This window comes from Eubalaena glacialis, chromosome 9 (assembly GCF_028564815.1).
Source record: "Eubalaena glacialis isolate mEubGla1 chromosome 9, mEubGla1.1.hap2.+ XY, whole genome shotgun sequence".
NCBI lineage: Eukaryota > Metazoa > Chordata > Mammalia > Artiodactyla > Balaenidae > Eubalaena > Eubalaena glacialis.
In genome coordinates this window covers 98,818,061-98,832,311 of record NC_083724.1, presented here as the reverse complement: position 1 = coordinate 98,832,311, position 14,251 = coordinate 98,818,061, and the positions used below count along the sequence as shown (strand labels likewise).

The 14,251-nt window shown below is 54.5% G+C and overlaps 1 protein-coding gene across 4 annotated transcripts in view; it reads right to left on the bottom strand.

Annotated features, from left to right (window-relative positions):
- Nucleotides 1-364: 364 nt before the first annotated feature.
- Nucleotides 365-14,251, bottom strand: part of FGD3 (FYVE, RhoGEF and PH domain containing 3) — a 45,158-nt gene continuing 31,271 nt past the window's right edge. For 3 of the 4 annotated variants that reach the window (XM_061199338.1, XM_061199335.1, XM_061199336.1), the window contains 7 exons: nucleotides 14,213-14,243; nucleotides 13,197-13,304; nucleotides 12,092-12,154; nucleotides 3,873-3,995; nucleotides 3,434-3,574; nucleotides 1,560-1,706; nucleotides 365-1,293 (listed from right to left, as the gene is read on the bottom strand). In XM_061199338.1, the coding sequence (XP_061055321.1) occupies nucleotides 1,051-1,293; nucleotides 1,560-1,706; nucleotides 3,434-3,574; nucleotides 3,873-3,995; nucleotides 12,092-12,154; nucleotides 13,197-13,304; nucleotides 14,213-14,243 (856 nt within the window). In that variant the 3' untranslated portion in view covers nucleotides 365-1,050. The remainder of the gene's footprint in view (nucleotides 1,294-1,559; nucleotides 1,707-3,433; nucleotides 3,575-3,872; nucleotides 3,996-12,091; nucleotides 12,155-13,196; nucleotides 13,305-14,212; nucleotides 14,244-14,251) is intronic. The other variant, XM_061199337.1, reaches the window with a different exon arrangement.

Sequence of the window (14,251 nt, the reverse complement as noted above, 5' to 3'; positions counted from 1 at the left end):
CTCGGGGCTCTGGTGCAAAAAGACCTCCCTGACATCTTTGTGAGTAGCCAGCACCCCCACGATCCCATATCTAAGTCTGGCTCCACTTGCTACAGGGGCAAATGGCCCTATCTACCTCACTCGCATGACCAGGGACACAGAGCAGGTCTCCAGGCATGGCACCTTGTCTGAGGCCCTGCTGTCTAATGCCGCTGCATCCTGGGGCAACCACAGGGGTGTTACTTGCACCCTGCAGGCCTGGATTGGGGTCCAGGGCCTCATTACTGGCTGTGCCCATCTGTTACCCTCATTCTCCATCCAACCACCAGCAGGCCCACTGTGGGGAGACCCTGCCCCAAGGCTGTGTCCACCTGTTGGCTGCCAGCATTTATTTATGTAGATAAGCACTGTCCATCACCCACCAGGGAAGGCAGGCACAAATCTCAGGCCCCCCCACGACGCCTGTGTGGTCCCCCTGTAGTTTCGCAGCATGGTTATTCAGGAACCCACCACTCGCCTCCTTGGGCATCTCCAAATGGGGTGGCGAGCTACGAGGTGGCACAGGGTGTGCCCAGTCCCCGGGAGAGGAAAGAGGAGAGAGGTGGAGTCCAGGGGGCCAGTATGGTTCAGCTCACATGGATGTAGATGGTATAGATGGGTGGGCAACTGTCAGGAGGAGTGGCATGACTGCAGACATCCACCAGGTGTCCCTGGGCACCACCCATGAGCTCCTTCTGTCTTCCGGCGCAGATGACCCCTCACTGCCCACTCAGATGGAGTTTTCTTGACAGTCACCCCACGCCCCACTCTGGGCCACACTGCTGGGCCTGAGCGCAGAGGTCCGGGTCTTTGAGGGACGTGCTGGGTGACCCTGGGCAATTGGCTGCCCCTGTTTGGGCCTCATTTTTCTCCTCTCTGACGTGGAGGAACCCTCCAGGGCCAAGTGCTATGTGGCCTGTTGGTCCCTCAGCAGTCCCTTCATGCCTGCATGTGGCCTTGATGCCACCTCTCAGATGAGTACAGGCCCTGCCGTGGTGGCTGTACAGCTAGGAGACGTGGCAGAGACTCAGCTCATGGGGCAGCTGGGGCCTGGGGCTGCTGGGCCCCCGGGCTGGCCTGGGCCGGGTGCCCGTGGGCTGCTGAGCGCAGGGCCTCCAACCACTGCTGCTGCAGCTCGGCGGATGGGGCACTCAGGTACAAAGACTGCTGGGCCTGCTGCAGCTGCCACACGTGTCCAGCATCCAGTCTCTCTGCAGGGTCTGGCACACTCACCCTCCAGCCAGAGAGGGGGATGGCATGCAGCAGCTGGCCATCCTGCAGAAAAGGAGAGGAGCATCAGCACCTCGGCCCCTGGAGTCCTGGCATCACTAAATACCATCTCCCACAAGTGGGCAGCAGAAGGGTGATTCTGGACAGCCGGGGAAACTGAGGCCCTAGGGTCACATGAGCCACCCACCACGTGGGGTTGGCCCCAGGCTGCATGGCCCAGGCCTATCTGGGCGCCGCGGGCTTGAGGCTGTGGGCTGCCGGAGCAGGGTGGACCCCCACTCCCAGTGTGGCCCAGCGGACAGAGGACACACCTGGCTGCCTCCTCGAAGGTGCAGCACCAACTCCAGGGAGTCCGACTCAGAGATGGCAGCCCACACCTTGCTCCAGGCTGTGCCGCCATCCGACACCTGCAGGGGGCCACAGAGCAGGCTGGGCAGGGGGTCCACAGTGGCTGGCTTCTGGGGACACAGAGGACAAGTCAGGTGGAGTCTCCCTTGTAAGAGCCACTCTCCAGGAAGCACCAAGGCCGAAGCTCTGGGGGGAGAGAGGAGGGGGAGACAGACTGGACAAGGCCTGGGCCAGCCTGAGCTTCCCCAGGGTCACTGCAAGGCCACTTGGGATTGGGCTGGACCTTCTAGGCAGTGAGACCACAAGAAGGGTCAGGACAGAAATAAAGATAAGGTAGGAAAAAATGGAACAGCAGGGAACCAGAATGTGGCGGCTGTTGATGATTTTCCTGTACACACACACACCTCTCACATATAACAACACACACACCACACACATTCATACACACATATACACCCATACCACCCCCACAACACCCACACACACCTCACACACATTCACCACACACACAGTACACACAAACATACACACTCACATACACATCACACACACACACCACACACCCACCCCTCCCTTTCTTCTGATGTGTTTAGAGCAGTCATGGACACAACCCTTAGGTCATCAGGAAGCCCCTCAGACACACCTGGCAGAGCTGGTTCCTGCTTGGACCTGAGACCTGGGTCTCCCAAACACAGCATTTAAAGTGCATGGATGAGGGGGCCAAGGGGGCTGAGCAAGGGGCTCCTCTCTCCTCTATCGAGATAATCCTACACTCAGTTCTAATATACTGATGCACTTGACCTCTAACATACAGAGACCCTAACTGGGCCTCCAACCGGCGCACCCGGATGACCCTCCCCGGAACCTTTGGGAAGGGAAACTGACATTATAAATAGCTTCCCAGAAGACCCCGATGTGCAGTTGGCCTTGAGAATTATGCACTATGTTATGTGGAGAGAATGGAAAAATGCACTTTTTTGGAAACCACATTCTCACTTTTCCAGCTTTCCTGTTACCTCAACAAATAGGTACAGTGCCCTTGAAGGAGGGCCTGGAAGGCAGCAGCCATGCTCAGGAGGACAGGAGGTGAGAAGGGGGCTGGTGTCCTCACTGCCCCCTAGCCCCCTGATGGCTTGGGCAAGGCAGGGGCAGCATCTCCTTTCAGCAGGGCCTCCAGGCCTTCAATCAGAGTGACCGTGAGTGAAGATGACACTTGTTCCCATCTGCTGTGGGCTGAATTGTTTGCTCTCAAACCCATATGTTGAAGCCCTAACCCCCAATGTGACTGTGTTTGGAGATGGGGCCTCTAAGGTGGTAATTAAGTTAAAATGAGGTCATATGTATGGGCTCCAATCCAATATGACTAGTGTCCTCATAAGAAGTGGAGATTAGGACACAGACACCCACAAAGAGAAGACCGTGTGAAGACACAGGGAGAATATGTCCATCTACAAGCCAAGGAGAGAGGCCTCAGGAGAAACTAGCTTGCTGACACCTTGATCTCAGAATTCCATCCTCCAGGACTATGAAGAAATAAGTTTCTGTTGTTTAAGCTGTCCATCCTGTGGTATTTGTTATACAGCCTGAGCTGACTAATGCACCATCTAACTCCTGAGTGCAAATGGTTCCCAAGCTCTCAGCCATGACTGGATCCTAAGAGCCCAACACGCACACATGTGATATTTGGCATTCAACTGCTAGCTGCTCTCAGTGGCCTATGGACCCAACTGAGCTCTACCAGTCCTGGTCTCAGGGAAGGCGACAGCTCTAGGAGCACTGTCTGTCAAGGCTTCTGGGGTCTTGTGTCTGGAAGGCTCACCAGACCCAGCCCACCCACCTCTGTGCTCTGCTTGGGCTCCAAGGGCTCCTCGAGGCTGGGGCTCGAGGGGGCCACCGGCTGGGTCAGGAAACACTCTCGGCAGACACGGCTCTGCCTGCCGTTCTCGGCCTTGAACTCGGAGCACTTCCCACAGATGACCTGCAAGACAAGGGCACCTGTGACCCCAATGCCCAGGGACAGAAGACTATCCAGAAGGAGGCTGGAAGGAGAGGTGTAACGGCATGTGGAGGGGAAGGGCTTGTCTGTGAGCCATGGGAGTCGGGAGCCTTGTCCACAGGGCAGAGACCCCAAGTCTGTCCCCTGCTGGGCCTCCAGGACCTGACTTCTTGCTCAGAAGGTCCAGGATCCAGGGGTCTGTGGGCATGGAAAGAAGATTGGGAGGAGGAACTAAGCACATGGAGGCCCCAGCAGCTGGACTCCTCCCACCTGGACTCACCGCCCCGCACAACTTGCAGTGGTGCTTCCTTTTGGTGATGGAGTTGAAGGTCTCACCACAGCTGCTGCAGCCCTGCTTCTCCTTGTCACGTCGGGTCTTAGAGGACCCTCTCCTGGGCTCAAGCTGTGGGAGGCAAATGGCTGCAGTCAGCTTCCCAGCGCATGTGGAGTGGCAGCTGTGCGATACACAGGCAATGCACATGCAGGGCAAGAAAGCCGGACGTGCAGAAGGGAATTAAGCAGGAGCCACACTGGCCGTGGCCCCCTGCCCAGCCTCACTCCCCAGAAGCTGCCCTGCTGTCACACAGGGTGAGATTCCAAGGGGAACAGGAACTCAATGCTTGGAATGACTTGTCCCACCACGGAGGTCAGTGACTTTGCGTGTCTGCAAAGATAACAACCGGAACCCACACTGGGGGAAACGGTGGCTGCTCTGCACAGGAGCCCAGACGCCAAGGACTGGGGTGTCTGCACCCAGCATCCAGCCAGGTGGCCTTTGCTTCCATGCTCTGTCCCTCATTGGACCCCAGAGCATGGTGCTTGCTCCATGCCAGGCACTCAGGGGTGCGCAGTTGCCCACCCAACACGTGCGAGAGCACTCTCCTGGTGTAGGAGCAGGGTCAGGGGCTGGACTCCCCTCTCTATCTCCTCCGATGCTGCCTGAATTTCCCACAAAAGAGGGCAGTGATGAGTCCTTTCAGCAAGACAACGGGAAGTCATGAAACATGGTGTGTGTTCAGAGAGGTTAGAAGATCTTTAAGACTAGTCAAAGAACACACTATAAAATGCTTTTACTTCTTTTTTGTTTGTTTGTTTGTTTTCTTTTACGTTTAAACAAGCTGTTTTGTGTAAGGTTTCTCAGAAAGTTTTACAAAAACCACATCAAACTCCTTGGAGCAAAGAGGAATTGGAGAGTGGCAGGCAGCAGTGGGAGAGAGGTTTTCATTTTATTCTATCACTTTACTTTTTTTTTAAAAAAAGTATTTATTCCTTTTTTAGTTAAACATATTTACAAATTTTAAAAAATCTGATGCAGTCTAAAACTAAGGAACAGGTATATAAATCATACATGGGAGGTAGATGTCAAGGCGACATGTTGGAAGACTGTTTAAAGGTGTCAAGTTATATTGCTAAGGGAAACAAGCAAGTTGCAAAATAACGTACAGTAGCGTATAATGTTTATACCAAAAAAAGTACGTGCATGAAAAAAAGACTGGAAGGAAGCACACCCTGATGATCTTATTGCCTGTTTGGGGTAGAGTTACTCTTATCTGACTCTCTTATCTGGATTTTCTCAAGTGTTCACCGAGAACAGCTTGTGAAAGAGGAAGAAAACCAATAGACACGTAGAAAAGCAAACCAGCCACTTGCTGACCAGCCCCCCTAACCGCCCCCACCTCCTGCCTCACATTCCCATTGAGGACTGTGTTCCCTCTGCACTGTGGACAGCGGTTTGAGAGCTGGGTGAGGGAACCTATGTGGTCTGCTCTGGCTGCCTACCCCTGGCCATAGTGACATCAGTTGTGTCCAGGACACCCCGATGCAAGGGCTTGGGAGGTGAGCAGGAGGCAGGAGGGAGTGAAGGTGGGAGTGGGCACCGACCATGCAGGGTGAGGCTGGGGTGGGGGCTCAGTAGCGCTGTCTGATTAGGTTTCCCTATATGATTAGGAGTGGTGCAAGTTGGGGGACAGCTCCCAGGCCCTTGCCCTGCCCCTCATCAGCCATGAGACCCTGCACAAGTCACTTCTCCTCTCCAAGCTTGGTTTCCTCATCTGTAAAGTGGGGTGAGGAACCGCCCCTGGCCCTGAACCCCGTCACAGTACAAGAATCCTGACTGGTTTTGCTGATTGCCCTTACATGTAACCATGGCTCTCAGGAAATGCCCCATCGTTCGATGAAACAGCTTTCTAGCTTTGAACCGCCCCAGCCCCTTAGCATTTCCTCTCTGTGTGGGTAGGGGGCGCTGGGGTCCCAGCAGAAAACACAGTCAATTCACCACAAACTTAAGATTTTAAGAAATGTCACAGATATGTATCAAATTCCCCAGGATGTCAGAGCTAGAATGGCTACTGGAAGTGCTTGTCTCAACCTCTCCCCTGCACAGATGGGGAAACTGAGGCCCAGAGACACTTTTTCTGTTTAAAAGAGAAACACTTAAAATAAGTTTAACATTAGTGTTTCTGAGCAGAATAAAATGAGGTCTGAGATTTGTTTTAAAATATTCCAGAAGAAAGAAGAGTATGTGGGGGTGGGGTGAGGATAGGGGTGGAAAGACAGATAAAACATGAACAGCACAAAGTTGAAGCTGCTCCAGGCTGGTGTGGGGGTCTCGCTGTCTGTTATTTCTACTTGTGTGTGTCCAAAACTTCCCTAATAAAAATTTGAACAAAATAAGCTAAAAAATATGTTTAATATAAACTCTGCAAGTTTAAGGAGAAAGAGATGCACTGGTTGGGGGTGAGGGGGACAGAAGGGAGGGACTTGGGCATTGGAGGCTGTTCCGGGTTGAATTGTGTCCCCCAAAAGTCACAGTTTGCAGTTCTAACCCCCAGCACCTCGGAATGTGACTGTATTTGGAGAGAGGGCCTTTAAAGAGGTGATTAAGGTAAAATGAGGTCACTAGGGTGGGCCTTAATCCAATATAACTGGTGTCCTTATAAGAAGAGGAGATTAGGACATGGACACACACAGAGGCAAGACTATGTGAGGACACAGGGAGAAGATGGCTATCTACATGCCAAGGAGAGATGCCTGTGAACAAAAAAAGAACAAAGAGTGCCACTCAGCATCCAGTTATATAAGGGTTAAGATGCAACCACTGCAGTCACCCACGACAGTGCACCCTGGAGGGAATTCAGGATGCAAAAACAAGATGAGGCATTCTGTGTGTTGGAGAAACAGGCCCCGAGATAGATGCACATCTCAGAAAGAATTTCAGTGACTCCAGATTCTTGCATCTTCCCGTGCAGAGAAAAACACTTAAAAGTATTAACTTGAGATATCTGTTCTTTGTGATATAGCAGGAATCTTTTACCAAAATGTATGCTTGACTACATGTATTTCCTAGCCAAAAAATTCCTACATATACTGGCTCCTCCCCTCCCTCTTACAAGCAGTTCCTCAGAGCTGTCTCCCAGGCTATAGTCCTCAGTAAGATCCTGAATAAAACTTAAACTCAACTCTTAAGTTGTGTGTTTTTCTTTAAGTCGACAGGCCTCAGGAGAAACCAGCCCTACCAACACCTTGATCCTGGACTTCCAGCCTTCAGAACTGTTAGAGAATAAGTGTCTGTGGCACTTTGTTAAGTAGCCTGAGCACACTATTCTGGCCTATGCTTCCCAGCTCTGCTGCCTCTGCTCATAGACCCCACTGTGGGCCCCACCACTGTGAGGCCAGTGCTGGCCCCCTGGTACGAGGAGCCCTGGGACCAGCTGGTGCCTCTGAGGGTGATAGGGACATTTGCTCTGCCCAAGACCCCATCCCCCTCCTCCTCCATCTCATGACCCCTGACCCCATGGACACTGGGTGTAAGAAAACCTTGGGCCCCCTCTCAGTTTATTCCATGCAGCTCAGGACCACAGAGCCCTGTGGGTGGAAAATGGGTGGCACAGACCCGACAAGCAATACTGACGCTCCCCACAGCCACGTGCCTTACTGGAGGCCACCCCTGTCACCCGACCTTGGCTGCCAGCCACACTCTAGCCCTGAGGCACATCTGTCTGCCCCACTCAGGGCTCCTTCCCTTGAGACCATCTCTCAGGACTGCTGGGGCTCAGACATGAGAAGAGAGGGGAGGGGCCATCCCTGGGTCTGCCGTGGCCCAGGAGCCTCAGCCCTCTACCAACCTTCATGGTGACCCTGCCATGCCTGTTTTCCAGGTGAGGACACCAAGGGCACTCGAAGTGGGAGTGGTCAGCGGCAGGGTGGCTGGATCCGCTGTTTTGCCTTCAAGCACTTACATGTGCTGCAGAACCTTGGCTCTCCAGACCCTACGAACAGCGCTGCACAACTGCTGAGAACACAGGGAGGCCATGGGGGCTACTGGGGCATCCCTGAGGGGCAGGGCTGCCCACGAGATGGAGGAGAGGCTGTAGCGGGCCAGGGGTATGTGGCCAAGAGCTCAGCTCCTGAAGGTCAGCAGGGACCCCGTCCTGGCCAGAGGGACCAGAGGGCAGTTCCTAGAGCCGGGCATCTTGGTGCTGGGGCTTGGAAGAGCGACCCATCCTCGCTTCCTTTTTTAGGCTGCAGTTCGGTGATCAGACAGGGTCTGAGTACCAGCTTTCTTGGCTGGGTACCAGCTTCCTCGGTGCTGAAGACTGTGAGCCACCATGGCCCACGCTTGATGCGGCTCCCCCAGGCAGTTCCCGACACCGAGGGCTGGTGACCAGGTGGCTGAGGTGAGCCCACCTGCATCGTTGAGGACAGGTCTTCCTGGCCAACCATACTTCCTTTTTGGATGAGGATATAGAATAAGTCAACCAAAGGGAGGGGCTCAGATTTTCTCTTTGGATGTGGAGACATTGGAAAGGCCTGGGCCAAGTCTAACCAGGGAGGTGTGGAACCGTGGCTTCCCCAGTAACAGCCAAGCAACTTCACCCAAAGCGCTCCAAATGCACAAGCGTGGGCCTGGGAGGTCTGTGCTGAGGGCCTGTTTTATTCAGCATTTTCTCTTCAGCAGATTCACTTACAAAGCAGGGAAGCAGGAGGATAATTCAGGTAAGAATCGGGTCCCAAACAGTGGCCCTGACAACCAGCCTCAGAAGATGGAGCCACACAGTTATAATTGGTCCTAAAGGGTGTGGACATAGGCCTGGGTCTTAGGCCCGGCCCTGTGGCGGGTGCAGCCCAGGCCCTCTGCCCTTCACAGGCAGCCCTGTCCTGGGCTTGGGGTGGAAGGGCGGCACTAAGTTTGTGCATGCTGAGTGACGGGTGGCAGGGGTGGGGCCTTTCACGGCATCGCAGAAGGGTCCATGTGTTGCCATGGTGGGTCTGGAGCCCAGGGAGGCCTTTTGGACTCTGACATTTCTGTGCTTCCGTGAAGAGAGATGCAACTTTTGCAGAACGGGGAAGTTTTTGGATTCTGCAAGGCCCCCTTGCAAAACTTCCTGGTTTGGGTTTAGCTTTTCTTAGGAAAGAGGGCCTTGTGGGAACTGTGCGTCTGAGGACAACACCAGGAAATCAAATGAGCACACCAAGAGTGAGTTTACATTTCCTCTCCAAAAGCTTACATCTGGCATGTTGTAGCAAAGATCACTCTTTCTAGTGCCAGAATTAAAACCCACTTTGGGGTACTTTCCACAAATATCCACTGAGCACATCTCGGACTCACCCTGTATGGCAGGAGCTTCACTGAGCTGCCCTCCTGGGTCCACCAAAACCTGTGCTCATCAGAAACACAAATGAGGAAAACCATGGCTGGGCCATGTGTGCCGGGGCCGGAGCAGCAAGTCTGTTGCTGACAAGTGTTTGTCTGTTGTAGGGCCTGGGCCTGGCTTGGGGTGGATAAAGGGACTGCGACGAGGAGGCCTGAACTTGAATTGTGATCCCGAGCATCTGGCAAGTCAAAGATGCTGCAGAGCCCTTGGAAGGCTGAGCCCCTGGGTAGAAGAAGGTGGGGTGGCCTGCACGTCCACTGGCTGAGCGTCGCCATCGATGCCCAGCGAGTCTGCAGCCTGGCCTGGGCAGACCCCTGGACTGGGCTGAAGCCCTGAGCCTCAGGGGCTCTCAGTTACCTTTTCACCTGTCAAAGGAGTTGGGCAACCAATCGGAGGGGCACCTGAGTGGCCAACAGACACCTGACACAGCTTCTCCCTCTCTTCTCCCCACCCAAGGGAAGGTAAGGGTAGAGGGGGAGGAGTTGCCCAAGGCTTCATGTCAGGACCCACTCCACGTGTTAAAACATTAAACATGTGACCTTCAGGTCCCTTCCAGCTAGAACATTCTCTGATGGGCACTGCCTGTCATGTGTGCCAGCCCCACCTCCTGCTCCTCTCTCTCTGCCTTGGCACTGGATCTTCCTCAGCCCTGTCTCCCTGACCACACAGCCCGCAGCCACTTCCACTTTTCCCTGCATCCACGGACTGAGGCCTGCCTGTGGACTCACCCTACAAAGAATGGGGGTTGCTCACGGCCCTTGATGCCTTCCGGCCTGCCCCAGGCCAAGGGTCGGATAGCAGAGGGCCCTGCAGGGGGTCCAGCTCAGCTCCCCTGCAGAGGCAGGGAGAAGCAATGCTTCATGCAAAGGGCCATCATGGAGGTTGTCAGAAACCCTGGCCAAGGGACCCTGGAGCTGATTGGAAAGCTGCAGAGGCCCCATCTGTCACTTTTCTCTGGGCAGTTAGTTACACAGATGAAGCTTGAGTGTGCAAGCTGCTTTTTATGACATTCCTAGACGTTCCAGAAAGGAGCCCAATAGCACACTGCCAGCCTCACACGCACAGTTTGGTGATTCAGAAAGCTGATGGTGGGTTGCTTCATGTGAGAAACACTTGTCGGGGACTCTAGGGTCAGCCGCAAGGGCTTCACAGATGAGGCCTTGGGGCAGAGTAGGCATAATTGAGGCATTCTGCACAGAGGGGATAGCAGGTGCAAAGGCCCTGGGACACGGCCAAGTGAGGGAGGCCAGGGCATGGTGGGGGAGGGTGGGCTGGAAGGAAGGCAAGGCCAGACAGAGCCACAATGCAGGAAGCCCCTCAGGGAGTTTGAGGGGCTGTGACAAGACCATCTCTCCCCTGCTGATAGTGCTGCTTTCAGATTTCCTGACTCTGAGTTCAAACAAATTAGCACAGGCTCCCTTTGGTTCTCGCAGTGCCACCATGTGGCAGCAGTAGCACTCAAATAAGGGGGTTCCCTCCTCTCACTTGGTCCCTGAAGCCCATGATGCCCTAGAAATGCTCCATCCCTCCCTGGGAGCCCAAAAACTTCTCAAGGTTTTCCCAGTGCTGGCAGTCAGAGACACGTCGGGTCAGGGGTCGTGTGGTGACCTGGCAAAGCTTCTGCTCTTGTAACAGAGCAGGGGACTGGGGCATCTGGGCACATCTGTTCTGGGGCCTCAGCAGGGGTTCAATGCTACCCAGCAGCATGGATCGTGTGGGAGGAGGGGACTAGTTTTCTTACTAAAAATCTAAGTCAGGACAGGAACACTTACTCCCCATGATGAGCTAGACATCCGTCCCTCCCTCTGCTGCTGTCCCAGGAAAGTCAAGTCCCACCACAAGGCCTTTGAGCCAAAGGCCAGGTCTCCTCACCTATCAAGCCCATTTCCTCTTCCTAAAATAGGCTGACCCTAACAAGTGCCAACCCAGAATGGCTGTGATGACCAGCAGGGTGGCCCTTGTAGCCAGAAAAGAAGGAGCTCTGCAAGTTGGTGCTAAATTCAGGCAGACTTTGCTGTCCAACTGGGGAGCACCTGCCACCAAGGGAGTGCTGGCCCAGATGAGGGATGTGAGATAGAGAAGTGGGGGGGAGGGAAGGAGAGGCAGGCACAGTGGAGAGAATGTGGGGGCAGTACCGACCCACCCATGGAAGAAGTTCCCCTTTAGGAGCAAACCCCCTGATAGGGGTCAGGCTGGGGCTCAGGCCTCCACTCATTCCTTCTGAACCTGGAAAACTGAGGGATAGGGCAAAGCAAGGATGCCCAGGAGAATCCCCTCTCAGGATGCAGGGTACAGCACCTCCTTGGTAGTCTAGGCTTATAATTGTCATCAGACTTCACGACTATTAGGCCCAGTGGTTAATAATGATGCTTCCCTGTACTGGATACTCACTGCATGCAAGGCGCACACATTTACCCTGTTACTAATCTCCCAAACTGACAGAGCAGGAGGGACTCGGGCATAGTCCCGTGGCCTGGCCCTGTCAGGGTGGGGACATGGACACAGGCTATCTGACCCTGGACCATGCCTTCTCCGCCCACATTGACTGAGCCTCCTGAGGGCCAGGTACCGCATTGATCCACATTTCATCCAGGCATACTTTACCTGTGGTAAAGAGCACAAGTCTTCAGAAGAACTCAGCTGTGTAACCTTCACCCACCCAAGGAAATGGACATTTGGGTCCCAGCGGGCTTGCCCCAACCCTCCACCAACAGGCCCCAGGGGCCATCAGTGTGAGGACCCAGGTCACATGGAAGGGGGAGGCTAAACCCTCACCCTCAGGTCACCCTGGTCTGACTCCAACTTCCACCTCCCACCCCTGTCAAAGCTAGGGGGGGTCACTCACCCCTGCAGCACCCCCTCCATCAGTAGCTACCACTGCAGGCACCTCTGAGTTGGCGCTCACCATCTGGAGGGGACAAAGACAGCTGGCATGAGCAGAGGTTCCGTGGCCACATGCTGACATCCAATGCAGTGTTGGAATGCCACCATTCCTTCTGTCTGGTCACAGGGTCAGGAGGAAGACTGTCGGGGCCTAGTGTCTGCTATGACTTTGGGAATCTGTCCTCCCTGGCCTGAAGGCATCTCAGAAGAGTTATCATTTCCCAGCTGGGGTGGAGGGCGGTGGGCAGGTATGAACCTCCTTGAGGCCCACCAGGCCTAGCCAGCTGCATCACACCATGTGAGGTGGCCCTGGCCTCTAGCTCTTTCCTCAGGCATCTGTGGAGAGCTCGGTGCCCTGCCTTCTACGGTCAGGCTCTGTCTCTGCACCAACTTTAATGGCAGGTATGGGGTGGGGCGGGGGGTTCTGTTTCCAGGTCACCTCTTTTCAAGGTAGGGGACAGTACGTTCCCTGCCCGGGACGAAAATAGTCCAGAAAGCGGACAAAATGGAGATTTGATGCAAATATTAAGTGGATAATGAGGTGGCCTGTGGGCCACAGACCAGTGAGACCACAGGGAGGGCCAACCAGGCCTGGTGTCTGGGACTCAGGGCTGCTCAGCCAGGCTGGGCTGGGTATCCCTTAGCTTCAGGGATGTCCCTGAGGCATGGAGTGAGGGACCCTCACTGTGAAGTCATGTTTGGTTGTACCCAGACAGAGGGAATGGCCAAGGCCTAGGGTGGACCCATCTGGCCCTGGGTGGGGATCCTTCTTCCTGGCTCCCCCCAGGCCTGGGGACAGCTTCCCATGGGGAGCAAGCTACCCCTGCTGATAAGATCACAGCCCCTAGGTGCATGTGATAGGACAATGCCTCATGTAGCAGCTTTATCCAGGCCTGTCCTTCCCTCCCTCCTGTCCAAGCGCTGACCACCCCAGCTACGAGGTACAGGGGTCCCCACATGCATGCTCAATAAAGGTGGGCATGAGGAGAGAATGAGGACCAGCTTCCCTCCCAGACACCAGTCCTTGTGCAAAGGGCCTGGGTCACCCCAGGGACACTGGCACTCACAGGCGGGTCTGGAGTGAGGGAGGAATCCTCATCCTGGCCGAAGGAGCCACTGAAGGCCTTGAAAGTCTGGCTGTTCTGCTTGTGCTTCTCAATGGTGGCCTCAATGACCTGAAACAAAACCACAAAGAACAAGGGCCCTCAGAGAGCATTCCAGGAGGGTGAGGACAAGGGTCCTGTGGTCATTGCGTTTTCCCCTGACCAACAGCCTCACATGTCCTCTGAGATGAGGAAACAAGGCTCAGGGATGTGATCAGTGACTGACCAGGTCCCCATTCCAATCTCCATGGGTCCCAGAGCCACCCCACATGCAGTACTCCAAGCCAAGAGCAGACGCTCTCGGAACATTTTATATGGATTCGAGGCCATGTTTCCATTTCCTGCAACAGCATTCCCATCTAATATCTGTTTCAATTTCCTTTTTCTCTTCTCACTCAGATTTCTGTCTTACGAATTTTGGGAGCCACAAATCACTAATGGTTAGCGTTTGGCCTGGTGGTGGTCTGCCAACCTCAGTCACTGCCTTGGCCTCCGCTCTGCCGTGGCCCTCCTGACCTGTGCCCCTACCATGGCTGGTTCTGAGCTGAGCCTGCTCTGGCTGCCCCAGGACGCTGCCTGGCCTGTCTCTGGAAGCACAGGCTCCGTCCTGGGAGTCAAGCTGCTCGTCCTGCAAGACCCACTGCTCCTGCCAGCCATGGAGAGAAGGACAACATGGACCCACCTTGGAGCTGCCAGACAGTGGAGATCCTCCCCAGGGTGAGGGCACCTCCCTGCATGCCCACCTCCAGGCCTTTATGTTTATTTGTTTACTGGGGAGCCCCAAATAAGACAATGGAGTCAAAGGTTTGTGGAGTCTGAAGGTGCTTATAAACTTGGTCACCCCATCACTTCAAGGTGGATAGATGGGTGGGTAATACCTGGGGGGACACGGGGCCATCCCATCCCTTGCTCCAACATGAAATGGCCATACCGCTCAAGAATTTGGTCATTTGGTTACTTTAAAACTTTAGGAGTTTCACCTGAATCCATTCTTTCTTTTCCTCTTCTGTCCTATAAAA